Below are 25,120 nucleotides of genomic sequence, written 5' to 3' on the forward strand. Positions count from 1 at the left end.
GATAGGACCTACCAGCTGGCCAGGAGGTTTGCTCAATATTGGCCAAGTTCCTAAAGTTCTATCTTTCACCTTAAACTGAGATGACTTCTGGGATATATTTCGTATACATCTATATATGTACATGTTGTCTCCCCTTATAGTACGAAAGCATCTTGAGGGAAAACATGACTTCATTTTTGTTGTATCCCCGGGGCTTAGCACAGCACCCAGCACATATAATAGTGGCTGTTCAGTCGTTTTGTCAATCATGTCCAACTCTTCATGACCCCCATTTGGGGTTTTCTTGGCAAAAATACTGCAGCATTTCCTCCTCTGACTCATTTTATAGATGAGAAAACTGAGGCAAACATGGTTAAGTGACTTGCTCAGGGTCACACAGCTAGTACGCGTCTGAGCCCAGATTTGGACCCAGGAAGATGAGTATTCCTGATGCCAGGCCTAGCACTCTATCCACTGCACCACTTAGCTGTCCAATATAGTAAGTATTGAGTAAGACTTGAGTTCAAATAAATTCCTGTTCATTGATTGTTCTGTTTGGCTCTGGGAAGAGGGGGGCAGAAATAGGAGCAATGAGCTGGTGCTGCATAAAGGCAGATTTAGACTTAATATAAGGAAAAACCTTTGAATAATTAGATTACTGAAAAGCAGAATTGGGATCCATCAGGTTCCTTCTCACTGGAGGTCTCCAAGCAGATGATGCATGACTATTTGTTGGGCGTGACTGTTGAAGTCCTTTCTGAATCTAAGATTCTGTGATTCTTCCCCCCAGTGCTTCCTCCAGCCTCTTCCCTATTTCCAGAGACTTGTTTCAGTAACTTCTTCAGTTCTTGCCACTCTCCCTTAGGCTTACCCCATCTCTTACCTGGAGTCAAAAATGGTGCCATCCATCAGGGAGCCATTATAATGGTATCGCATGAAATCCCCTGCTACAGCTTTCCGTCCACAGTCTGGAGGCAGCAGCAGAGTCTCCAGCTGGACGCTGTCCTTGGGATTGTGGACATCAATTAGAAGGACGTGGAAAACGAGAGAAGCCTGAGGAGGGATCACAGTTCCTAGAGGGTGAAGAGAGGAATGCCCAAGGTCAAGCTCCTGAGCGCTGCTCCTCCTGTCCTCTAAGGTTTCTCTGACTACTAAGCTTGGGGGTGAATAGTTTGCATATTATTTTAAAATATTAAACATTTTAATTAACCAATATACATTTTCTTTCCTTCCCTTTCCTCCCTCCCCCACCCCCCACTCCCCAGTGGAGGGAAAAAAAGAAAAAACTCATAACAAATGTATATGTTCAACCAAAACAAAATTCTAAATTGACCATGCTTAAACAATCTCAGTCTGCATCCTGAGTTCATCATTGCTCTGTCAAGGGGTGGGTAGCATTTGCATATCATTTGTATTTCCTCAAATACTAGCTACAGGGGCAGCTGGGTGGCACCAGCACCAGCCCTGGAATCAGGAGGACCTGAGTTCAAATCCAGCCTTAGACACTTGACACTTACTAGTTGTGTGACCCTGGGCAAATCACTTAACCCCAATTGCCTGAAAAAAAAAAAGTCAAACTACAGGGAGGTCCCCTCTCATCTCCTTTCTAGTGCCTTCACTTTCCTCCTAACAGCCATCCACCTCCCCCTCCCTTGAGCCCACTGTTCTCACCATAGCCTTTCTCTCCATATGCCAGGAAGGGGGGTATGATGATCTTCCTTTTCTCTCCAGGACACATCCCCAGCAGCCCCTGGTCCATGCCCTTAATAAGCCATCCTGAGCCCACGTAAGTGTCATAAGTGCTACTCCTGCTGTAGCTATGGAGAATGAGATGTAAGAGGGATTGAGTAGGGAGAAGACTCCTGGTTCCCTGAACCATTCCCTCATCTCCCAGGCTTCACGTTCCTCAGTGCCTTCCAGGGTCTGCTGGGACCCCATTACCTGGAGTCAAAAGCTGTTCCATCCAGTAATGTGCCATTGTAGTGGTAGCGGACAAAGTCACTGTCCTGGACCATGCGGGGACAATTTGGTGGTCTAAGGAGAGTGTTCACCTGCACTGAGTCTTCCTTGTTCCATACATCCAGCAGGACAACGTCAAAGTACAGTGTGGAGTCAGGAGGGATCAGCCCAGCTGAGGAGGGGAGGCCAATCTGTTAGCCCCAGTGGCAATCAAGCAGAAGTCCCACCCCTCCCTTCAAAGGGACGTCTTCCTTCCCAAGAGCATCCTAGCTTCCATTGCCCTATATAGCCTTCATGCTATGAGGAAGGCCATGTGATGGGGTGGAAGAAGTACTGGACTCATAGTTCAATCTGGGTCCAGTCCAGGTTCCAACATTTCCTAGGTGTGTGACTGTGGGTTAGTCACATAAACCTCTCAGAGACTCAGTTTTCCCACGTGTAAAATGGTAATAATAATCATACTTGGACTACCCACTTTGTAAACTTTTAAGCATTAAGCATTATGTGGCTGTGCCTCCCTACCATTTCCTCTGGCCAAGACCTCCCCTACAATTTTTCATGTGTGTGTCCCGACCACCCCCTCTCCGCTGCTCACCAACTCCGATGCTGCCATAGCCAAGGTGTGGAGGCACGATGAGGCGTCTTCGTTCATTGACACACATTCCCATGAGCCCTCGGTCCATGCCAGTGATGAGCCGGCCCACACCCACCACACCTGCTACTGTCACTCTACGATCATAGCTGCAGAAGAGTGGATAGAGACAGGACTGAGTGACCCAGAATCATTGCAACCATGTTGCATAGTAGAAGGAATCATGAATTTGGAGTCAGTGGACTTGGGTTCAAATCTGGACTCCACTTTTTGTTAGCTGAATCAACTTTAGCAAGTCATTTAAACTTCTTGAGCCTCAGTTTCCTCATCTGTGAAATGGGGATAATCATACCTGTACTACCTATCTCCTAGGGGAAAGGTAAAGCATCCTCGAAATGTGAGCTATCAAAGCTATAAGTACACCCAGGTGAATATACACACATGCATTCACAAAGCATATTTCTAGATATATATATATGCCAATCTCCAACACAACATGCCTCTGAAAAAATGCATATAAAGATAGAGACGTACTACCCATTAATGAATTAATATTAGTACTACCCATTACTTAAGCTATGTGGCACATTAGACAGAATTCTGGGCCTGAACTTGAGTCCAAATCCCATATCAGACACTTACTAGCTGTGCGACCCTAACTTCTATCTGCCATAGTTTCTTTATCTGTTAAAGAGGGATAACAATAGCACCTGTCTTCCAAGATTGTGGTGAGAATCAAGTGAGATAATACTTCTAAAGTGCTTTGAAAACCTTAAATCATCATATAAATGCTGTTCCTGTTTGGTGACTCCTTGTGACCCCATTTGAGGTTTTCTTGGCAAAGATACTGGAGTGATTTGTCATTTCCTTCTCCAGCTCACTTGACAGATGAAGAGACTGAGGCAAACTGGGTTAAGTGACTTGTCCAGGGTCACACAGCTAGGAAGTGTCTGGGACCAGATTTGAACTCAGGTCTTCCTGACCCTAGGCCTGGTGCTCTGACCATTGAGCCATCTAGCTGCCTTATAAATGATAGCTATCATTATTTATTTTTTAATTTTTCACTTATGATCTCCTATGCTTGCATATACGTAACAAGTCTATAACTGGACACATCTATAGACACATATACACATAAATGGTGTCCCTTATGCAGGCTTGCACACTCCTGCAAACATGCCTTCTAAGTTTTCCCCCTCCCCAGCTGAATTATCATGCCCTGGATGACCCCTCCCCCATCAGGATTTGGCCTTTGTTTCAGAAATGGGAAATCTCTTTTATTTAGGGATTGAATGTCAAGCTGGGACTCTCCGTCTTCCTGGGTTTGGGACTTGGGGGTGAGGTCCAAGCCTGGTTTTGCCTACTTGGTTAGAAAGTAGCACAAAGGTTTTCTCCCAGGGGCTCTTGGGTCATCTGGAATAATGGCTGACTTAAAAGACTGCCTAGCAGAGCTATATCTAGTACCAATATGGCTTTGCTCCAGGACAGTAATATCCAGGGGCATACACTTTCTCCTCGTGTGGCTGCTATCTCCACGCTTCGTCTTGAGGTTCTTCATGAAGGCCTCTCTGGCTGCTCCAGACATCTTTTATGCCAATAATTCCTCCCCCCATAAAACAATCCTGTGTTTGCCTTATGTGAATACATTCCTACTTATCGCTCTCCTACCCAGCACTGCCTACCCCCTCTGCCACTTCTGCCACAGTTCCCCAAAGCATCTGAGCTGATGATTCCAAAGACCTTTGTGGTTTTACAAGGCACTTATTTTCCAAAGAGTTGGTGGCATTTGTTGGGGGAACTACCATGTTAGAGTGGAGCAGGAGGAGACCTAGAATCCTGGGTACATACCCTATCATCTTTGGATGCCAACCTCAGATCAGCACACTCTACTCCCTCTCCCCTAACCTCAGGTCTCCCTGGAGAAGACAACAAGTCAGATTCCAAATTTCTAGGTCTACAAGATGGACAGCCAAGGTTATGGCCTTTAAAATGGAGGGAAGTTGAGGGAGGAGGAGAGTGGTGGTAAGGAATCAGAGCAAAAGGCCTTGGAGAGGATGAGGAGTCCAGCAATGAGATGTCAGGGGACGCAGGAGAAATGTCTCTGATGGGTAACGATATTTTCTTTTCCCTCACTCCCAGATCAGTACCACTTCTTTCCACTTTTCCTGTATCTCTGCTTTACAAAATTCTTTCTTAGGCTCTGAATAAACTCTTCCCTCAGATAAATCCCAGCTCCTTTTCTGACATCAAAGACCTTCTAAACTGGTGGGGGGTGGCGAGGAGGAAAGGGAGCTAGTGTCAAAGTGAGATAGGGTCAATCAATCTGAAAGGGGGTCCCAGACCCCCCTCACATATATATTGTTGGTTTGCAGATGCAGTGGAGTATACCCCTGTGTACCCACACTCCACTTCTTTAAAAATATATATTCAGCATGCAAACAACATGCAAATCACAGGCAAACAAGCAATCGGCCAGTAAGTGTTGCTATCTCAGGCACTTTGGGGAGGATGGAGGGTGTATGAATGGAGGGATGGGAGGTGAAAGAATGGAGAACTCATGGAAGTGGGACAGTTGGTGGAGAACAGGATGTCTTTGGGTACAGGGGATTTGTGGGAGACCAAGTCTGTTTCAGGGTAAAAGAAGGTGAATCTCTGAGGTCAGGGAGGGGTTGTGCTCAGGAGATGGGGAGTGGTGGGTTTGGGGGTCCCCCACCCCATTACCTGGAATCAAACTTCTTGCCATCCTCAAAGGTGCCATTGTAGTGGTAGCGGATGAAGTCCCCCATCTGCACCTCTCGAGGACAGGCTCGGGGTACGTGGTACCTCTCAATGACCACATCTTCTAAGGGCCCTCCGCCCGGACTGGCCCGGCCCAGAGCTCTTCCCGAGGCCTGCAGCAGCAGGAGCAGGATGGGGAATAGGGGGAGGATGCGGATGAGGGAGCCCCAGGGGGACATGGTGCCTGGAGCTGGTTTGGCTGAGAGCGAGAGAGACCAAGCCGCCTTCTCCGCCTCCTCCTCCTCCAGCTTCTCCTTCGCCCAGCGCTGGCTCCCCCCCTTCCTGTCAGTGCAACCCCCCTTCCCCCAAAGCAGTCTACGTGGAATGGGGGCTGGGGAAGCTGAGCTGGCTGCGGGGGGAGCTCAGGGGGCGGTGGGGAGTTGGGGAAGAGGCCAGAGAAAGAAGCGCAGAGACCACTTTCCTAAGGGAGCTCTCCATCCCTCCTGCCGCCCCGCCCAGGTGGTAGGGTTTTTTTGGGGGGACAACATCCTGAGAGGGAGGGAAGGGGCTTTGGGGAAAGGAAAAAGTTGGAACAACTATTTAGGAAAACTTGCAGCTTCTTTTTCCAGCGCTGCCACTGGGTCCTAGCGCCCGGATGCGTGCTTTATCTTCCAGAAGGTCTCTCCCTCCTTCCCCAGATTGGGGCGGGGGGTGGGGGGAGTGGGATGTGTCCGGGTACTTAAAGAAACTACAGATCTTGAAGCTGATTCTTTTGAGTGAACCTTCCAATCACTCTTCCACACGATGCTAGGCTTCCCACCGGAAGCCAAGGGGATCTCAGAGTAGACAAAGTCCTCTGAGCACCATCCGCACTCCCAGCTCAGCCACTGGTCTCTAAGGTTAGACAGCTGGAAGGACTTTCCTGGTTCCCAGGACCCTGAGGCAGTGTAATGGGGTGGGGGTGGGAATATGGCCTGGGGTGTCTTCTCTACCGTGGAGACTTTTCGCCATATACTAGAGATTTTGGTGGAGGTGGGGCAGAAATAGGGATACAGATAGGGGAAACATTCATTAAGGACTATTTTGTGCCAGGCACTGTACTAAGCGAGTTACAAATATTATTTCATTTAATGAGGTGACCTAAAATCACAGGATCAAATAGTATTAGAATGTTCCTCCTGGACAGCCTGGTCATGAAAAGTATGACTAAGTGGATGGTGTACGTGGACAGACATTCCTCTTCTCCCTCAATTTCCTGATCATAAAGGGTGGAGGAGATGGAGGTCTCCACGTGTAGAAAGCCTGGGCCACTCCCTCTGCAACCCAAGAGCCCAGAGTTGGGGTGTCCTCCCTAAAGCCAGGCCTCTAGGCACTTAGGTTCTCACAGTAGAGTTAAAGATATTGGAAGGGAGTGCTGGGAATTTGGTGGGGTTTAGACCGTTCCTTCTTCCTCACTCCCCAAGGACAAATTCTTGAGTATGTTTCCCACATTTCCTCTCTGGGGAGTCTCCCACTAGGCAACTTTCTATTGCCATTCTGTTCTAAGCCCTAGTACCCCACCCCCTTAGTGAGACAGGCACTAAGACCCAGCTAGCTGCCCCTCTGCTCCTCCCTGACCAGTCCCCCAAATCCCCGCCCCTTTCCCCACCTCCCAACTTCTTCTGCAGCATCTGGAGGCCAGGGCCCTCAAGGAGCCTGTGGGACTCTGGGCTTAGGGCATGGGGCAAACGTGGGGGCTGCTGCTTCTTCTGGTGGCCAGTGTCTGGGCACAGTATGAGAAGTATAGTTTTCGGGGCTTCCCCCCTGAGGACCTAATGCCTTTAGGCTCAGCCTACGCCTATGCCCTGGAGCAGTATGAGGGAGAGAGCTGGAAGGAGAGTGCCCGCTACCTGGAGGCATCACTGAGGCTGCACAGGCTGCTTCAGGACAGTGAGGCCTTCTGCCATGCCAACTGTAGCAATACCAAACCCTCTGCGGAGCACTCCCCAGCCTGGGGGACCAAAGAAGAGCTGGAGGAAGAGTGGGGACGGGAGCTGTGGTTTTTTGGGCAGGTGTTGGAGCGGGCAGCCTGCCTGAAGCGGTGCAAACGGACCCTGCCAGCCTTCCAGGTGCCTTACCCTCCTCGACAGCTGCTCAAGGACTTCCAGAGTCGGCTGCCTTATCAGTATCTGCATTATGCCCTATTCAAGGTATGGGTCTTCCTTCCACTTCTCCCCATTTCCTGCCCCTGCCCACTCTCTCGATCCCTCTAACTTCTAGAATCTCTAGTTCTGAGTTTCTTGGCCTCCAGCCCCTACCTGTTTTTCACCAGTATTCTCCAGTCTTTGTGCCTCTTTTTACTATGGCAGCCTCTAATCATCTGCCCCCAGCATCCCCCCAACTTCTGTTTTCCTCCCTCTGCTTCGCCCGTCTAAAACTCCTATTACCTCAGTGTTTCACCATCCCTGCATCTCTCCCCCAATGTAGATTCAGTTCAAAACTAGAAAAAGATCAAATTAAAAATCCCCAATTGAGCACCAAATTGGAAATCCTAAAAATCAAAGATGAGATTAATAAGATTGAAAGCAAGAAAACTATTGAGCTAATAAATACATCTAGGAGCTGGTTTTATGAAAAAACCAATAACATAGATAAATCATTGGTTAACTTGATTAAAGAGAAGAAAGAAGGGGGTAGGGCAGCTAGGTGGTACAGTGAATAGAGCAACGGCTGTGGAGTCAGGAGGACCTGAGTTCAAATGTGACCTCAGACACATAACACACACTAGCTGAGTGACTCTGGGCAAGTCACTTAACCCCAATTGCCTCACCAAAAAAAAAAAAAGAAGAAGAAGAAAACCAAATATCCAGTATGAAAAATGAAAAGGGTGAAATCACCACCAGTGAAGAAGAAATTAAAGCAATAATTAGGAACTATTTTACCCAATTACATACCAATAAATCTGACAATTTGAATGAAATGGATGAATATTTACAAAAACATAAATTATCCAACGTAGATTCAATTCAATTCAGTAAGCATTTATTAAGTGCCTACTGCATGCCAGCTGTCAGGACTTGTGTCCTCCAGTGTCTCTCAGTCCCCTCTTCTCTTCCTTTAATATTCTCCTAATTCCTACTTCTCTTTTGCATTGATCCCTCTACCCTTGTTGCCCCCCAACCTTTGCCTCTCTTCCCCAGTATGCCCTCATCTTTCTTTCCCTATCACCCAGACTATTACAACAGCCTCCTAACTTGTCTCCCTACTTCAAGGAGTGCTCTGCCCCCACACAAGAACTAGAGTGATATTCCTAAATTCCATGTCTAATCCTGTCATCTCCCTCCCTCAGAAAGCTCCAGTGGCTCCCTATGGCCTCTAAGATAAAAATGTCAACTCTTAGGTTTGGCATTGAAAAGCTTTCAGCCACCTTTCTAGGCTTCTTACACCTTACTTCCCATTTTGGTTCAGCCAGTGATTTGTTGCTATTCCTGGTATAAACAACATTCCATCTTGCTTCACTGTGCCTTTTGCTGAGGCTGATCCCCATGCCTGGAATTCACTTCCTCCACATCCCCAATTTCTAGACTCACTAGCTCCGGTCAGCTCAAGCTCTACACCCCAGATGAGGCCTTTTCTTATCCCACAAGATACTTTGTTATGTGTACCTGTTGTTTCCCTCTAACAGAATGTAAACTTTTTAGGGCAGGGACAATTCTAGTTTTGTCTCTCTATCTCCAGGGCTTAGCATAGTACCTGATATATAACAGATGCTTATTAAATGTCTATGATTGATTGATTTCTTCCCCTGCCTTGTTCCTCTTCCCTAGGGTCCCCTAACTCCTGCCTCTGGCCCCCAGTTCCCTGCAGCCCAATCTTTGGCCCTTAGTTCACTTTGTCCCCACTCTGATCCCTTTATTCCCTGCCTCCCCCCCCCCCCCCCGCCCCCGCCAGTGTCCCGAAGCTCCATCTCCTGAGCCTAGAAGGGCTGGGATGAGATTTGTGTTCAAGGAATTACAAGAACCTCTCCTTCCTTATTCTTCCCCAAAATTTGAATGACCTCTCTATTCTGATGCTCTGTCCCCACCCCCCACCCCCTTCTATCTAGTCTAATCAGCTAGAGAAAGCAGTGGCTGCTGCCTACACCTTCCTGCAAAGAAACCCTAAGCATGAGATGACCACCAAGTATCTGAACTACTACAGGGGACTCCTGGATGTGGATGAGTACCTCACAGACCTGGAGGCCCACCCCTATGAGGTGGGAGCCTGTGGAGGGGGAGGGGGAAAGGACAGGGAGGGAATATGGAAAGTGGTTGATTCTGGTGGAGAAAAGGGAGGGACTGGGAGCCTCCCCACACCATTCCAAGGTTTGTCAAAAGGCTAGGGTTTGACTCCCCCACTTATCTCCTCTCCCAGGCAGTGTTTGTCCAGGCTGTGAAGCTCTACAATAGTGGCGATTTCCGAAGCAGTGTTGGGGATATGGAGAGAGCTCTTGCTGACTATCTCACTGTCTTTGCCAATTGCCTGGCTGGTTGTGAGGGGGCCCATGAGCTCTCAGACTTCAAGGACTTTTACCCAGCTATTGCAGGTACCTTGCTACTATCTCTTATTATCATTCTGCTCTTCTTCAGGTTCCCCCCGTTGAATCACCCCTGCGGACCCCAGTATCCCCAGTGAAGGGGACCCCTGGAAACTACCCCACCTTAGATCCTTGCTAAAAACCTTATCTTCACAGGAGATTCTCCTCACTAACCTCGACTTCTTGATTTCAATTCAGTAAACATTCAGTGACTACCTACTGTATGTAAGACATCTTGCTAGGTGCTAGGAATGCAGAGATCAAAATAAAAAAAAAAGACACAATACCTGCCTTGAGGAATTTATATTCTATTGGGGAGGAGAACAGAACATGTATACAGGTAAGAAAATGCAAAGTGTCATCCAGTGGCTCTATGACTTCGTCAATATAAGCACTCCCACAATAGGGGTTCTTAACCTGGGGTCTGTGAACTAGGTTTTTAAAACATTTTTAATATTTTATTTTTTCCCCAATTACATATAAAAACAGTTTTAATCCTTTGTTTTCAGCAATTTTGTTCCAAATTCTCTCCCATTCTCCCTCCCTTCCCTTATTGCTGAGAAGGTAGGCAATTTGGTAAAAGTTATATATATGCAGTCATGCAAAAAATATTTCAATATTAGTAATTTGTGAAAGAGAACACACACACATAAACAACAACAAAAAATACAAAGAAAGTAAAAAAAATACACGGTATGCTTCAATCTTCCTTCAAATTATATCAGTTCTTTCTCTGAAGATGGACAACATTTTTCATCATAGGTCCTTCAGAATTGAATTGGATCTTTGTATTTCTGGGAATAGCTAAGTTATTCACAGTTGATCATTATACAATATTGCTGTTACTGTGTACAATGCTCTCCTGGTTCTGTTCACTTCACTTTTCATCAGTTCATTTAAGTCTTTCCAGGTTTTTTGTGAGAGCATCTAGCTAATCATTTCTTGTAGCACAATAGTATTCCATTACAATCATATATCACAACTTGTTTAGCCATTCCCCAATTGAAGGGCATCCCCTCAATTTCCAATTCTTTGCCACCACAAAAAGAGCTGGTATACATGAACTTGTTTTTAAAAAATATTTTGAAGTCTGTATTACAATACAATTGGTTTCCTTTGTAATCCTATATATTTTATTTTGTGCATTTAAAAGCATTCTTTGGAGAAGGGGGTCATAGGCTTTACCAGACTGCCAAATGGGTCTATAACACAAAAAAGTGCCCTACAACAGTGCAGACTGAAAACTGTGTGTACCTTTCCATCTTGGTTCTACCCATAAATTTGTCATGGTCAGCCAGTCATTAATTAAGCCCTTACTATGTGCTAAGCACCAGGGATACAAAGAAAGGCAAAAAATAGCTCCCTGCCTTTAGGAAGCTCACCTTCTAATAGGGGAGACCATAAGTAAATAGTCATCCCTTCCATATTGTGTGACTTTCCCCATTGTTGTTTTGATATATCGTGGGTTGGCATAAGAAATGGGAGTTTTGGGGGAGTTTTGTGGAAGCCACAAATGTCACACAAAGGTCAGCAGACAACACAGAAAAAAATTTAGAAACTCAAAAATGCATAAATATATTGCATAATATCAACATATTTTATCTTTTAATACCGTAATAATTTAGATTTCTTCTCTGGTACGAGGAGGGGCCAAAAACTTTTACACAGGTTTTCCAGATCATGGGAATGCCATGCCCCTAAGCCCCATGATTTGGAAGGGATAACTGTAACTAGGTCCATGAAAGATATACACGTAGTAGATAGAAGGTCATCTAAGAGAGAAAATACTAGCAGCTAGGGGAACTGGGAAAAGCTCCTGAAGAACTTGGGATTTGATCTCTCTCTCTCTCTCTCTGTCTCTGTCTCTCTCTGTCTCTGTCTCTCTCTGTCTTGGAATTAAGTCTTAAAGGAAATTAAGGAAATGAAGAGGGGGAGCATTCCAGAGATGGGGGACAGCCATTGAAAATACATAGAGTCAGGAGATGGGGTATAGTGTTTGAGGAACCACAAGCAGGGCAATGTAGTTGGATTGTAGAGTTCTGAGGGAAGTAAAAGTATGAGAACACTGGAAAGATAGGAAGGAGCCAGATTGTGATGGGCTTTGGTGGTAGAATAGTTCATATTTGATGACACTCTCAAAGTCTCTCTGAAGAACTTCGGAATTGGTTGTGAGACACGGCACAGGACTGCCCAGCATGGCATACCTGCATTAAAGAAGGTGTTAAGCTCTATGAGCAAAGCAGAATTGCAGTAGCTCAAAGGAGACTGAAGGAAACAACAAATTTAGAGACAGCTCCACTCCAAATGTTCATATGGATTATTTGTGCTTGATCTGTGGTAGAGCCTTCTGAGCTCATAATGGTCTGACCAGCCACAGTCAGACACTCTGTACCTTGACTCCAACATAGTTTTGTCATTTTGGTCCTCTTTGAGAGTGAAGGACAACAACCAACCAGTTCTATTTGATCCCAGAAGCAACTGCAGTTTAATGAGTGCTGCTGGGAGAGGTGTGTGTGTGTGTGTGACATGAAGAGTGGAGGACAGACCAGAGTGGGAAGAGATGAAGCAAGGAGACCAATTAGGAGGCTATTTCAGTAGTTCAGGAGTGAAGTGATGAAGACTTGAAATATGGTGGTGTTTGTGTGAATAGAGAGAAGGGGATGTATATGAGAGGTGTTGTCAAGGCAGATTTGGGTATATGGAGTCAGTAAGAATGAGTTGACGAGGTTGACACAGAAATTTTCAGCCTGGGTGATTGGGAGGATGGTGCTACCTTTACAGTAATATGGAATTTCAAAAGAGTGAATTTTATTTTGTACATATTGAGTTTGAGATACCTATAGGTCACTCAGAGATTTCCAAAAGGCAGACAGAGATTGGAAAGACAAGGATTGGTTATATAGCACTGGGAATCATCTACATAGAGATGGTGACTGAACTCATGAGAGCTGATGAGGTGACCAACTGATATAGTATTGAAGGAGAAGAGAAAAGAGCCCAGGACAGAGCATTTGGGGACATCTGTGGTTAGTGGACATGGCATGGATCAGAGACAGGAGAACCATAACAGTATCATGAAAACCTAGAGAGGAGAGGCTATTCAGTAGAAGAAGGTGATCAACAGTGTCAAATGCTGCAGAGAGATCAAGAAATGTGAGAATTAAGAAAAGGCCATTAGATTTGGCAATTAAGAGCTCATTGGTAACTTGAGAGAGCAGTTTAAATTGAATGATAAGGTTGGAAGTCAGATGGCAAAGGATTTAGAAATGAGTAAGAAGAGAGGAAATGGAGGCACCTAGTATAGAAGGATTTTTCAAGGAGTTTAGCTGAGAAGGGGTAATGAGATAGAGGATAGTTGCTAGCAGGGATGGTAGGAACAAGTGAGGGATTATTTTGGTTTGTTTTTTAGGGATGGGGGAGGCATGGGTGCATTTGTAGGGGAAGGAGATAGTAGATAGGAAGAGATGGATAATAAGAGAGAGTGGGGCCATCTACTAGAGAAGAAGGGATGGAATGATATCAAGGGTGCATGCAGAGAAGTTGACCTTGGCAAGAAGGGCCACCTCTTCATCTGAGACAGGAATGAAGGAGGAGGTAGATATCAGGGGAAGATATCTAAGTGGTGTGAGATGAAGAGGAAGCTTTTAATGAATGGTCTTAATATTGGGGATACCAGTGGAACACAAGGGCTTTATACCAGTTATCTCTCCCTCTTACCACAAGACTGGCCTATCTTTTTTCTTCATCGTGCATTTGTTCAATGATGTCTTTGGTGACTTGGATACAAAATAATACAAAATATTTTCTAGGGAGAGAGAATGTAGGAAGTGGCGCCTGAGCTCTGCTCAGGAATGGCCACTACCCTTCATGATTCCATCTGAGATTCCTTGAAAGCCCCTCAGACTCCTTGAGCCTCTAGTTCTTTCTCCAGGGTTATTGTTGGATGCCACATTCCAAAGGATGAGAGTAATCTGAGATTGGGGCAGGTTATAGGTTTTAGTTGTCTTATTTGTTCATCTTCCACCCCCATCTCCTCCCACCTCCTAGACCGTTTTGCAGAATCTCTGCAGTGCAAAGTGGACTGTGAGGCCAACTTAACCCCCAACGTGGGTGGCTACTTTGTGGACAAATTCGTGGCTACGATGTATCACTACCTCCAGTTTGCCTACTACAAATGTAAGTCCTTCCATGGAGGAAGAAGGGAATGATGGGAAGGATGGTTGCAAGTAATTGGTATTGGAGACTTGGGGCCCACAAAGAAGAGGGAAATGATGGGAAAGGTGGATGTAATTATTCCAGGTTGGAAGATTGACCCCCACAAAGAAGAGGGGAAAGATGGGAAAAGAATACGATGCAAGTATTTGAGAATGAGGGACTGGGGTCTGCAAAGAGATATATAGCAGGACATGGGGAAGACTGGGGAAGAGCTTGGTAGGTACAGGAGCAGAGGGGACTTGGGGATAGGAACAGTTTGGGGAATGCTCAGGGGAGGGCCAAGGCAACCTGAAAAGGAAGAAAGAAGGGAGGTTGAGCCTTGGAAGGGAAGGTAGAATACCTAGGAAGAGAGAGTAGAGTTGCTAATGAGGGGTGAGGAGAAGGGTGAACAAAAGAAAATTGCCCTGGGTGTGGAAAAAGCTAGGGAGGGAATTCCTGGGAGGTGGAAGCAGGAAGGAAGATGGGATTGGGGGATCTTGCCCTAAAGAGATGAACAGTGGGGAAAGGGAGGAGGGAGAAGATGGTTTCCAACTGTGGGTGTGGGTATGGCTCCCCCTTATTCGTAACTTTGTTTTCCCAGTGAATGATGTTCGACAGGCTGCCCGGAGTGTAGCTAGCTACATGCTTTTTGACCCTACGGACAGCGTAATGCAGCAGAACTTGGTCTATTACCGATTTCACCGGGAGCGCTGGGGGCTGCAGGAGGAGGATTTCCAGCCCCGAGAGGTGGGGCTCACTTAGGAGTTACTCTCATGTTATGTGGTTTGCTTATTTCAAAGGAACAGATCCTGACTTCAGCACCCTTTACTCCCATCCCTGCTTAGGTTGAGCTATGTCCCCTTTAGTCTTGTCTCCCTGGAGGTGGAGGAGCTATGGTAACGTCAAGATCAGGCTAATCTGCTTGCATTTATCATCCCTATAGTACATAAGAGTTCAGACCAGGGATGTTCTGTCCTAGTCCCTCTTCTCACCTAGGCCCCAGAGTTAGACCCCTACCTTCTCTCCTGAATCATCAAGTCTCAGGAGAATCCAGCTCACATACTGTCTCTGTGGTATAGTAGACATAGTGAGAGCTCTGAAGTCAGAGAACACTATATTAAAATTCTGCCTGTTACTTATTGGTAATGTGACCTTGGGCAAATCATTTCCCCTCTCTGAGCTTTGGTTACTCCTCTGTAGGATGAGGAGGATGGATCAGATGACCTCTAAGTTCCCCTTCTTGCTCTAAAAAGATCAAGGGTCCCTCCCTTCTCTCCGTTGTACAGCTAGAGTAAAAGTCCCTTTTACATATGAGGAAACAGATCCAGGGGAAGTTAAGGGACTTGTCCATGGTCACTCCAGTAGTAAAAATCAGAGATGGGATTTGAATCCAGGTGGCACAGTGGATAGAGTTCTGGGCCTGGAGTCAGGAAGATCTGAGTTCAAATGTGACCTCAGACACTTACTAGCTGTGTGGCTCTGGCCAAGTCACTTAATCCTGTTTGCCTCAGTTTCCTCAGGTGTAAAATGAGCTGGAGAAGGAAATGGCAAACCACTCCGGCATCTTTGCCAAGAAAACCCCAGGTGGGGTCATGAAAAATAGGACAAGACTGAACAACAACAATAACTTTTGACATTATAGCTAGTACTTTCTCCTGTGTACCACACTGCCTCTCTAAGAGAAGGGTGCCAGACATCAGGCAGCCAATAGGTAACATCCCCCAGAAACATAACAAATGTGGGCTTCATATAGAAGGAAGAAAGCGAGGACATGCAGTTTCCACCAGTAGTAAGCTGGAGTGAGGTTGCAAGTGTAAATGAGGTGTAAATCTGTAATCCTATGCTCTATTCACCTCCTTCCCCACTCCAGGAAGCGATGCTCTACCATAACCAGACCACAGAACTCCGAGAGCTGCTAGATTTTGCTCGTTTATATTTGCAATCAGATGATGAGGTGAGTGCTCTGCTTCTTCCTGACCCTGGGTGAATGAAGCTGTGTGCATGGGTCTGTGTGTGTGTGTTTGTATTCATGTTCCTGTGGGGGTACTGTTCACAAGTTCTGCCCCATTTTAGAAGAATCTGCCTCTAGGAAGAGGAATACTAGTGATTATATAAGATCATAGAATTTAGAGCTGAAAGACACCGTTAGAAGCCAATTAATCCAATTTCCTCATTCTAGGATTTGTAAGAAAAATGATTACTAAATAACCAATTATTGGGGAGACCCATGGTTTTTTTCCCTTCCTAGATCTTCATTCTCTACTAGGTGGTCAGCATCTGGAGGACATTGCTGATAATGATAATGGGTTAACTTTCTCCTCAATCTTGTTCAGACCTAACCCAAGTGGGGAAGCCCATTGTGTTCTACTCAGGTTTGGGTGGGGATAGATCCTTTGTCTAGGTTGCTCAAGGCTGGGGGCAATTGGGAAGTAAATGACAATCAAAGTCTCATCCCCTAACTGCTATTATAATAGGTCATTAGAATATTCATGCTCTCATTACTTGTTAACCAATCAGAGTCGAGTGCCACCTCCAGGAACACCCACTCTTCCAAGGGCATATGAGCATTGAGTGGGTTCCATGAGGGATCTTTGGCATTTGAGAGTGCCACTGACCCCTTTTATTAATTATTGCTAGTATGAGTAATAAAATGATTAGTTACCTAGAAACTATGTCTCTTGAACTTTTTATATGTCACAATTTGTAAGGCAGCATCACATGGTGTGGTGTGGAGCAGGTGACTGCTTTTGAATCCCCACTCCAATAGTGACTAGGCAAGTCACTTTCCCTCTCTGACTTATCCTGAATCTTCCTCTATCAACCTACATCACAGGGTTCTTATGAGAAAAGCACTTTGTAAGCTATATAAATGTGTTGCTGTTATTTAGCCTGTACTAGGCAAAATCACTTTTGTACACTCTTTCCTGTCTGCAAACCTCCCTGCAGCCTCTCCTTACACCCCCTCTGCCTTTTCAGGCACCCAGTGTTTTCGTGTGGTCCCAGATTACTTTGTTTAAGAGAAGAGCAGCCTAGGAAACTATTTTCCACTAAATGACCTGACAAATTTTCACCTGGACTCAATTTTTAAAAAATTAAGTCAATTTTTAATGAACAAAAATTAATGTTTTCTCCCTCCTACTTCCTTCTTCTCTCATGCCACCAAGTGGGAAAAAAATCTTTTAAAAAATATGTAGAGTCAAGCAAGACAAATTTCCACAGTGGTCACGTTCAAAAAATATGTGTCTCAATTTGCGCCCTAATTCCATCACCTCCCTGTTAGAAGGAGAGTAGCATGCTTCATTATGGGTTCTCAGGAATTGTGATTGGTCATTGCCTTGATTAGAGATCTGAAGTCTTCCAAAGCTGGTTATCTTTACAATATTGTTGTTATAGTATAAATTGTTTTCCTGTTTCTACATCCTTTACTCTGCGTCAGTTCAGACAAGTCTTCTCATGTTTCTCTGGAAGAGGAAGACTTAAGATATTACTCCTTGAAGAAAAATGCATAGTTGAAAAAAAGATCTCTAGGGCAAAGACCATGCTTGACCTCAAGAAGTAAGGCTTTTTATTGATAATGTTGGGATTTCAGATCCCTGTGAAGTGCTTTTGGAGGCCCTCTTGCCACACTTCATTATCCCAGGGGCCTTCAGGAAGGGAGGCCTGGTCAAAATGGTATTTTATCCCAACAGCTAGCAAACTCTAAACTCTTTCTTTCCTAATCCTGGTGATTTGTGGTCCACAATTGCTTAAGCAAAAATTCCCTTTCCCTCTTACTGCTCCCCAGTCTCTCATCTTCATTCACTTCAACCTTACTTCTTCCCTAGACCTTCTGACCTCTTCTTCTGTTGTACCCTTCATCTTACACTGTCTTCTCTCACTCTTTCCATTTTCTCGAATTCACAGAAAACTGACTTCTCCAGAAGACACTATGTCCCTGGCCATCCTTTCCAGTACTGACTGGATGTACACTCTCTCATGACCCTCTGCTTTTCTCCATCCCAGGGAGCAGGTGGAGAAGTAGGCAATACTCCTTGCTCCTTACTGCCCGTTTTAGACTCTCTCCCTGCTACATTACATAACAATGTCTTCTCCCTTTAGGTTCATTCTGTCTAGAGATATTACCCTGTCAAGATCCATGTTATCTTGCCTATTACCTAACAATCCCCAGGTCATCCTCCCTCCTTTCTCAAGGAATTCAAGACCTGGCACACAGTCTTCTTCTGTACTTGATCCCCTGCTTGTATATTTTGTGACTTCAGTATATATTCTGTATACATGTTGTTGTCCCTTCAGATGCTTTGGACTCCCACTTCATCAGTCTTTTTAATTTTCATGACCTGTGCCTTCACTCTACCTCAGACACACTCAAAGATGGTCATGCCATTCATCTTGTCATTGCCCAACATGCTCTTTTTCTATTATACAGAATTATGAAATTCTTCTGTCTCACTATACTTTATTTTCCTCACCTCCAACTCCTTAACCCTTGGCAGTCAGACTTTCAACCTCACCACTTAAGTGAAATTTTCCAAGGTTACCAATAATTTCTTTTTCATTCTGTTCTGTGTCTTTATTTTTATGTCTATTTCTTGTATACAGCAAATTGTTGGGATTTTAAAAAATCCATTCTGACACTCTCATTTTATTGGATTGTTTGACCCATTTTCATTTGAGGTTATGATTGTTTTCCCCATTTTTGGTATTGGGTTTTTCCTATTATCTCCTAAGTCATTTCTTTTTGTTTCTATGGTTATTTTTGCTTTCAGAGTCTCATGTCTGGAGAGAAAATTATCTTCTAAGTTCTGCAGTCTGCCTTTTTTTTTTTTTTGAGTCTATTGAGAGCTCTGATTTCCAACCCAACTTCCGATATCTTTTTTTAACAATTGTACTTTTTTTGGGAACCGTTATGAAATATCTTGCTATTTCTCCGTGCTCTCTAGTAAGTCCATAAGATTCTCTTTTTCAATGACTATTTTTGGTTCATTTTCCTTCAGAGTATAATAGTTGTTTATTGTTTTGGTCTCTCTGAATTTTTACTCATTTTTATTTCTGTCTTTATGGATCTCTCTGTTAGTTTGTATGCTTATGAGCGAGGTTTTTAATTAGCCTTTCTCATTTAGACTTCTGGTCTTTGAGACTTACTCATATTCATAGTCACTTATCTCTGGTTTTCCCCTTCACTCTTTGGTCCCCCCCCCTTCCCTACTGCACAGATACTCTGACACTGAATGTTCACTGCCTCTTATTAAAGGATATGAGGGCAAACCCGGCCCCACCTGGAGGAAACTCCTGGGAGAAAAGACTAGCTCAGCTAGGTTTCCAGTCCCTTTCCTTCAGATAGGAAAGCTCTTTGTCTAGTCGGTTGTGCTACAAAGTAACAATACCCACATTTTTTGCTTCCTCCCCACTTGCTCTTTCTTTTCTTTGTATGGCAGAGAATGAGTGTCTGCTGCTTCTTGTGGGATGAGAGTGGGTGGAGGTGTTCAGGTTGAGTCACTGCTATGGAGGGACTGGGCAGGGACCCCCATTGCTGCAGCACAAGCCTCTAAGATTGTCTGTGCTGTCTAAACCCTGTGAGTGAAATGGAGCAATGGGGACACCGAGTGGAAACCCTAAGTCTTCAAATTCTAATATTATTTCATGTTTTGTTTTTTGTTTTTTACTTTGTGCAGTACTTCTGTCTTTTTGCCTTTGGGATTTAGCTTTGCTTACTCTAAATCCATAATTCCTTTTTTATGAGGTTTTTGAATGGCAGAGGTTTGTGGAAAACAACTTTTCCATCATCTTGCCGATCATGTGATCTCTACCAAGGATTTCTTAAGTGCTAAACCTGATGGCTTTTTCTCATTCCTTATCCTTCTCAAACCCTCTGCAGCATTTGACACTGAGATGCCCCCCCTTTTTTTCTGGATAATCTCTTCTCGCTGGGTTTTTGTAACACTATTGCCATCTGGTTCCCTGGCTACCTATCAGACTTCCTTTAACTCTCCTCTGCTGTTCTCCCAGGAGGACGCTACCACCTCTGGAGGCTGCTCATTCCACTTTGTGACAGCTCTAATTATTAGGAAGCTTTTCCTGATATCAAGCATACATTCTTCTCTCTCCAACTTCCATTCCATGCTCCTGGTTTTGTCCTCTGGGGCCAAACAGAACACATCTAATCCTTCTTTGGCATGGCATATAAGGAGCAGAATTTTTATTTCATTGGTATTGGGAATTACCCAATAATTCCCTCTTCCAATGCAGGTTGGTACCTTTTTTGCAATTTACAATCTTAGGAATTGTCTAGAGCACTAAGAGTAACTTGTCCACAGTCCCAGGGCCAGAGTATCACATTTACAACTTGAACCCAAACCGCAATGTCTCTTCATGACAGTCCTTCAAGTACTAAAAGACAGCTTTCATGTCCCCCCTGATTCTTCTCTAGGCTAAATGTGCCCCTTCACCATCTGATTCCTTTGCCTACCTTTGCCATCTTATTGCCTCTTCCCTAACTCTAAATTCCAGTCAAACTGGCTTATTTGCCGCTCCTCAAACTCAGCACGTAGTCATCTCCTACTCTCTCTGGACCCCGAATTCTCTCTCTGCCTCTTAACTCCCTCACTTTATGTGCTATCTCCTAAGGGGAGGCTTTCCAGGTCCCCTTAATTGTCTGTGCTTGCTACCCCCTCCTTCCTCAAATTATCATGTATATACCTATATGTTTGCCTATTGATGTCTCCAAAGGCAAAATGTAAGCTCTTTGAGGACAGGGATTATTTTTGTTTTCTTTCTTGTATTTCTGGCACTTAACCAAGTGCCTTGACCATAATAGGTGTTTAATGATTATTGGTTTGGATTGGGTTAGGAACTTTTCTGGAACTCCTCGAACCATACCAGATGGATCTACCATTAAGCTCCTCCTATCCCTGGATTCTTGGGCTGAGAAGGAACTTGGTGATGGTGGTGGTAGTAAGGAGGCAATATGTTGTAGAAGAGAGAGCACTGGATTTGGTGTCATATGTAGTGGTGTATTGGTAAATGTTTAACAACTAGTTCTTTGAAATGTAGACACAACATGCTTCTAAGTGTAAATTTTAAGTTTAATCTGATTTATTACTATTTTTCCATCCCTTTCTTAAGTCTAGACAATCAACGAAATGAAACGATAAATCAAACCTTAATTTATAGCGTTAACTCATGCTGAGAATTTAACAATCACCTCTCTAGATAGATCTGGCTCATACAATGATCTAGGACAATTCCAAAAGACTCATGATGGAAAATGCTATCCACATCCAAAGAAAGAACTATGGAGTCTGAATGCAGGTCAAAGCATACTATTTTTTTCTCTTTTTTTTTTCTTTCTCATGGTTTTTACCTTTTGTTCTGATTCTTCTTTCACATCATGACTAATGTGGGAATATGTTTAATATGATTGTACATGTATAGCCTATATCAGATTGCTTGCTGTCTTGGGGAAGAAAGGGAGAAAAAATCAGAACTCAAAATCTTATAAAAGTGAATGTTGAAAACTATCTTTACATGTAATTGAAAAAAATGAAATACTATTAAGTGAGGGGAAAAAAAAGATAGATCTGGCTCCAGCAAACCCCTGCTATAACACAGATTGAATCCTGACTTTGTTATTTATGACTTTTGTGACTTAGGTAAGTCATTTCATGTCTTTGGACCTCAGTTTCCTCATCTGTAAAATTGGGTGGTTAGAGTCAAAGGTCCCTTCTAGTTTCAAGGTCTGTGATCCTATGTGGGGGGAACAATATTGCCCTGGGTGCCTTTGACTGGAGAGAGATTTAGGGAAAAGGCCAAGTCATAAATATGACCGTTCTGCTTCCTCTTTCCCTTTGCTTTTATCTGGGGGCCAGTGTAGATGGAGCTAGAGGAGTCGGCACTACCATTGGAGTCAGAACCACCACCGTCAGACACAGAATTTGAAGGAGATGGTGACTACGAGGAAGGCATCTATGCAAATTGGTGGCAAGAGCCCAATGCTAAGGGTGATGATGCAGAAGCTGGTCAGTGCCTGGGAGAGGGTTGGGGTCTGTGTGGGAGAGATGAGTAGGTTGGGATGGGATCTGGATTTGCATGAGGTGTGTGTGTGTGTGTGTGTGTGTGTGTGTGTGTAATAGAGATTAGATGGTGCAAAGAACTTCCCAAAAGAAGCGGGTGGAACTCAGTGGGTCAGGAGGTGGGGATGGGGACAAGACAACCGCCTCCCTGGAGAGTGCCTAGTGTGAGAAAAACTATTGTCTGGGTTTTGGAAGAAGATTCTGCTTATAGACAGGGGACTATTGAGATGATCTTTTCACCAAATGTTTCCTCATTGTTCTATGTCTGCCCGATTGCTCCTTTCCTGGATTATACTTTGAGACCGACCTTGATCTGGGGCATTAGTTGGAGCTTTCAGGTGTGGGGAAGTCTAACCCTGATGTTTTCTTCTTTCCGTTCAGAGCCTGAGCAAGCATGAGATAAAAGCCCCCTGGGGAGCACTCCAAAATGTTGGGATGATCAGGCCCTCCTACCTCCAAGGAAGCAGCAGCCGCCGCTGCAACAACAAATATTTATTAAAGATTCATGAGGAACAGAACTGGCATGACTCCTCCCCCACCTCCACCCCCAAACCTCAGGGTCTTTGCCATTCCAGGTCTTCAATTCTGCGTTCTTCATCTCCTCTCCTCTAGTTCCTATGGAGCCAGGGTCACTCGTAAAATTGTCCAAGGGGGAAGGGAGAGAACTTCCCCACTCTGCGTGGGTTCTTCTGTCCTCCCGTGTCCCAACTCCCTGGACTCAGGAACCTGAGGTTCTTAGCAGTGAAGCTCTGGATGGAAGCAGCTGCAACCCTTGGATGCTGCCTTAAACTGGACTTTGGCAAATGTTGGAGACTTGAGGAACAGCCTACTGTAGTAGAAAAGAAGATTGGAATAAAAGTTGGGAGGTCTGAGTTCAAGTCCTGCCTGTTCCACTATTCAGCTCGGTGAATTTTAGGCAATTACTTCCCATCTCTGGAACTCCGTTTCCCTATCTGAAGAATAAAGGTGTTGGATTGGTCCTTCCTGGACTGACAATCTACGTCCTATGAGGAGGAGGAGGATTGGTGCAAGTATGCTGGTATAAAATTTCCAAGGATGTGTCGATTTTCCTCTTGTCCAGGCTTGGGGTGGGGGTGGGGTCCCATTCCTTGGGATGGGAATAGATTTGAGAGCATCTGGTTTTGAAACAGTGTAACAAGAACCTAGAACTAGAGAATTGGAAATAGATCTTGTCTAGGCCCTGCCTTGCAGTGTCCCAATCCTCTAAATGAAGATGGTGGGAGGGAGCCAAAAGGTCCAGGGGTCACATCTCTTTCTTGGTATGAGAGCAGGGAAAAAGAGGAGTCTTTGTTTTTGAGGCACAGAGAGAAAATTAGGACCTGTTTCCCCTGTCCTAATTCTTGCCTCAGACTCAAGATGGAGAAAGAGAGTAGAAGGAGGGATGATGGGTAGGAGTGAGGGTGGAGGCTGGTGGCTAGAGCCCAAATTCATGACTCACCACCCCCAAACTCCATCTCTCCAGTTGTTTTGCCTAGAGCTCCCACCTCCAGGGACTGCCTCTCCCCAACTAGCCAGCAGAGGGAGCCTCTAACATAGACATGTCAGTCCTACTTGGACAATAGGAGAGTCTCTGGGGATTGTGTATGGAAGACCAGCTTCCCAGTATGGCTGTGTCTGTGGACAAACCAGCAACCTAGAACAGGTAGTGAAACCGGGGTGATGTACCCCTACAATCCTTGCTCCCGAGAGGCTGAGACTGGCGGATCATTTGAGCTTGGGAGGTCTGAGCTACAGGTGGGCTAAAGCCAATTGGGTGTCTGCCGTAAGTCTTGCACCAATATTAAACCCCTGGAAGCGGATGGCCACCTGGGCCCCCAAGGTGCAGGCTTTCATGTCCAGGAACAGTGGTATTAGGCCCATGTGTGGCTGCTGTGCTTCCGCCTGGGCAAGATAGGAAGTTCTGTCTTTAAAAAAAAAAAAGGAAAAGGAGAAGCTAGTGAAATTTTATTTGTATTGGGGCAGGTAACCAGGCAAATATTTGTTATATCTACTCCCCAAATTCATATGCTTCCCACCCTCAAAAAAAGAGAGGAGAGGAAGGACAAAGGCTACTCCTCCTCCTCTTAGTCTTAGAACGTGGCACCAAAGTCTGGGAGGCAGAGTTCTCATGGTGTGTCCGTGTCCCCAGCCTGGCTGCCAAGTGACCTGAACTGTGTCATCAATTCTCTGCTTCTTCCTTTATGGAATAGGGAGACTTCACCCCTCCACCCAGCCCCACCCTGCTCTTCCAGGGCCCTGGAGCTGAGGGTAAGATTCTGATTCAGGGTGGAGGGGAGGGAAGGAGTCAGAGACTTAGTCAAAGCTGGCTAACCCAGGTGATGATGTCCACCCCCTTACTCCCCCCACCCCCACCTCAAGCAGGGCAGTGCTTTCTTGTAGGTGGGTCAGTTGGTGAAAGAGTTTTAGGTTTCCTCTTTATGACATTGCAGTCCTAAGGAAGGTGAAACCGCAGCCTCTGCCCTGCCTCCTCCAAAGTCTAAGGGCTATTATCACCTTTTCCAGACAACCTTTCTTTCTGTTCCTAAGAGGAAATACTCAGACCAGCAAGGGAGAGAAGCCCTTATAGCATGTTTATATATGATCCTTTAAGGTTTGCAAAGGGTTTTACATATGCAAATTACCTCATCTTTACACATTTACACATTCCCTCAAATTTAATACATTTTTACACATTTACAAATTCCCTCATATTTACACATTTGAGCCTCACAAACACTGTAGGAGGTAAGTGCTATTATTATTCCCATTCTACAGTTGAGAAAACTGAGGCTGAGGGAGGTTGTGACTTGCCCAGGATCACAACCTTCCTCACAACTTTCCTCAGTCCCAGTTTTCTCAACTGTAGGTTTCAAACCCAGGTCTTCCTGACTCCAGGTTCAGCATTCTATCCACTGTGCTGCTTAGTTGCCTTGTAATATAGGGTGCTGTGTATGTGAGTGTGTGTATATCTTTTTGTCTTTGTCCATGAGTGTGCTGTATGTCACTGTTTGTATTTTGTGGAGTATCCAAGAGTGTGTATGGATCTATATGTTT

The 25,120-nt window shown here is 44.9% G+C and overlaps 2 protein-coding genes across 3 annotated transcripts in view; one reads left to right on the forward strand and one right to left on the reverse strand.

Annotated features, from left to right (window-relative positions):
• FKBP10 (FKBP prolyl isomerase 10) overlaps positions 1–5,799 on the reverse strand; it is a 15,283-nt gene extending 9,484 nt beyond the window's left edge. The window contains exons 1-5 of the mRNA XM_027870447.1: positions 5,252–5,799; positions 2,534–2,679; positions 1,921–2,110; positions 1,651–1,796; positions 863–1,052 (exon numbers count right to left, since the gene is read on the reverse strand). Coding sequence (XP_027726248.1) covers positions 863–1,052; positions 1,651–1,796; positions 1,921–2,110; positions 2,534–2,679; positions 5,252–5,487 — 908 coding nt within the window. The 5' untranslated portion in view covers positions 5,488–5,799. The remainder of the gene's footprint in view (positions 1–862; positions 1,053–1,650; positions 1,797–1,920; positions 2,111–2,533; positions 2,680–5,251) is intronic.
• Positions 5,800–6,905: 1,106 nt separating this feature from the next.
• P3H4 (prolyl 3-hydroxylase family member 4 (non-enzymatic)) lies at positions 6,906–23,046 on the forward strand. Of its 2 annotated transcripts, XM_027870448.1 has the most exons (8): positions 6,906–7,437; positions 9,333–9,482; positions 9,641–9,812; positions 13,851–13,979; positions 14,599–14,744; positions 15,868–15,951; positions 21,868–22,012; positions 22,448–23,046. In XM_027870448.1, exons 1-8 carry the CDS (start codon positions 6,967–6,969, stop codon positions 22,462–22,464), a joined length of 1,314 nt encoding a protein of 437 aa, XP_027726249.1. In that variant the 5' UTR covers positions 6,906–6,966; the 3' UTR covers positions 22,465–23,046. The 2 variants fall into 2 exon arrangements, with proteins under 2 accessions (XP_027726249.1, XP_027726250.1); XM_027870449.1 differs by lacking the exon at positions 22,448–23,046 and having other exon boundaries at positions 21,863–21,960.
• Positions 23,047–25,120: the final 2,074 nt, after the last annotated feature.

This window comes from Vombatus ursinus, unplaced genomic scaffold, assembly GCF_900497805.2.
Source record: "Vombatus ursinus unplaced genomic scaffold, bare-nosed wombat genome assembly UNPS02014797.1, whole genome shotgun sequence".
Classification (NCBI taxonomy): Eukaryota; Metazoa; Chordata; class Mammalia; order Diprotodontia; family Vombatidae; genus Vombatus; species Vombatus ursinus.

Coding starts and splice junctions, on each gene's coding strand:
- P3H4 (XM_027870448.1), top strand. CDS start 6,967: ATGGGGCAAACGTGGGGGCTGCTGCTTCTTCTGGTGGCCAGTGTCTGG. Junction 13,980..14,598: donor CCAGTTTGCCTACTACAAAT/GTAAGTCCTTCC, acceptor TTGTTTTCCCAG/TGAATGATGTTCGACAGGCT. Junction 15,952..21,867: donor ATTTGCAATCAGATGATGAG/GTGAGTGCTCTG, acceptor GGGCCAGTGTAG/ATGGAGCTAGAGGAGTCGGC.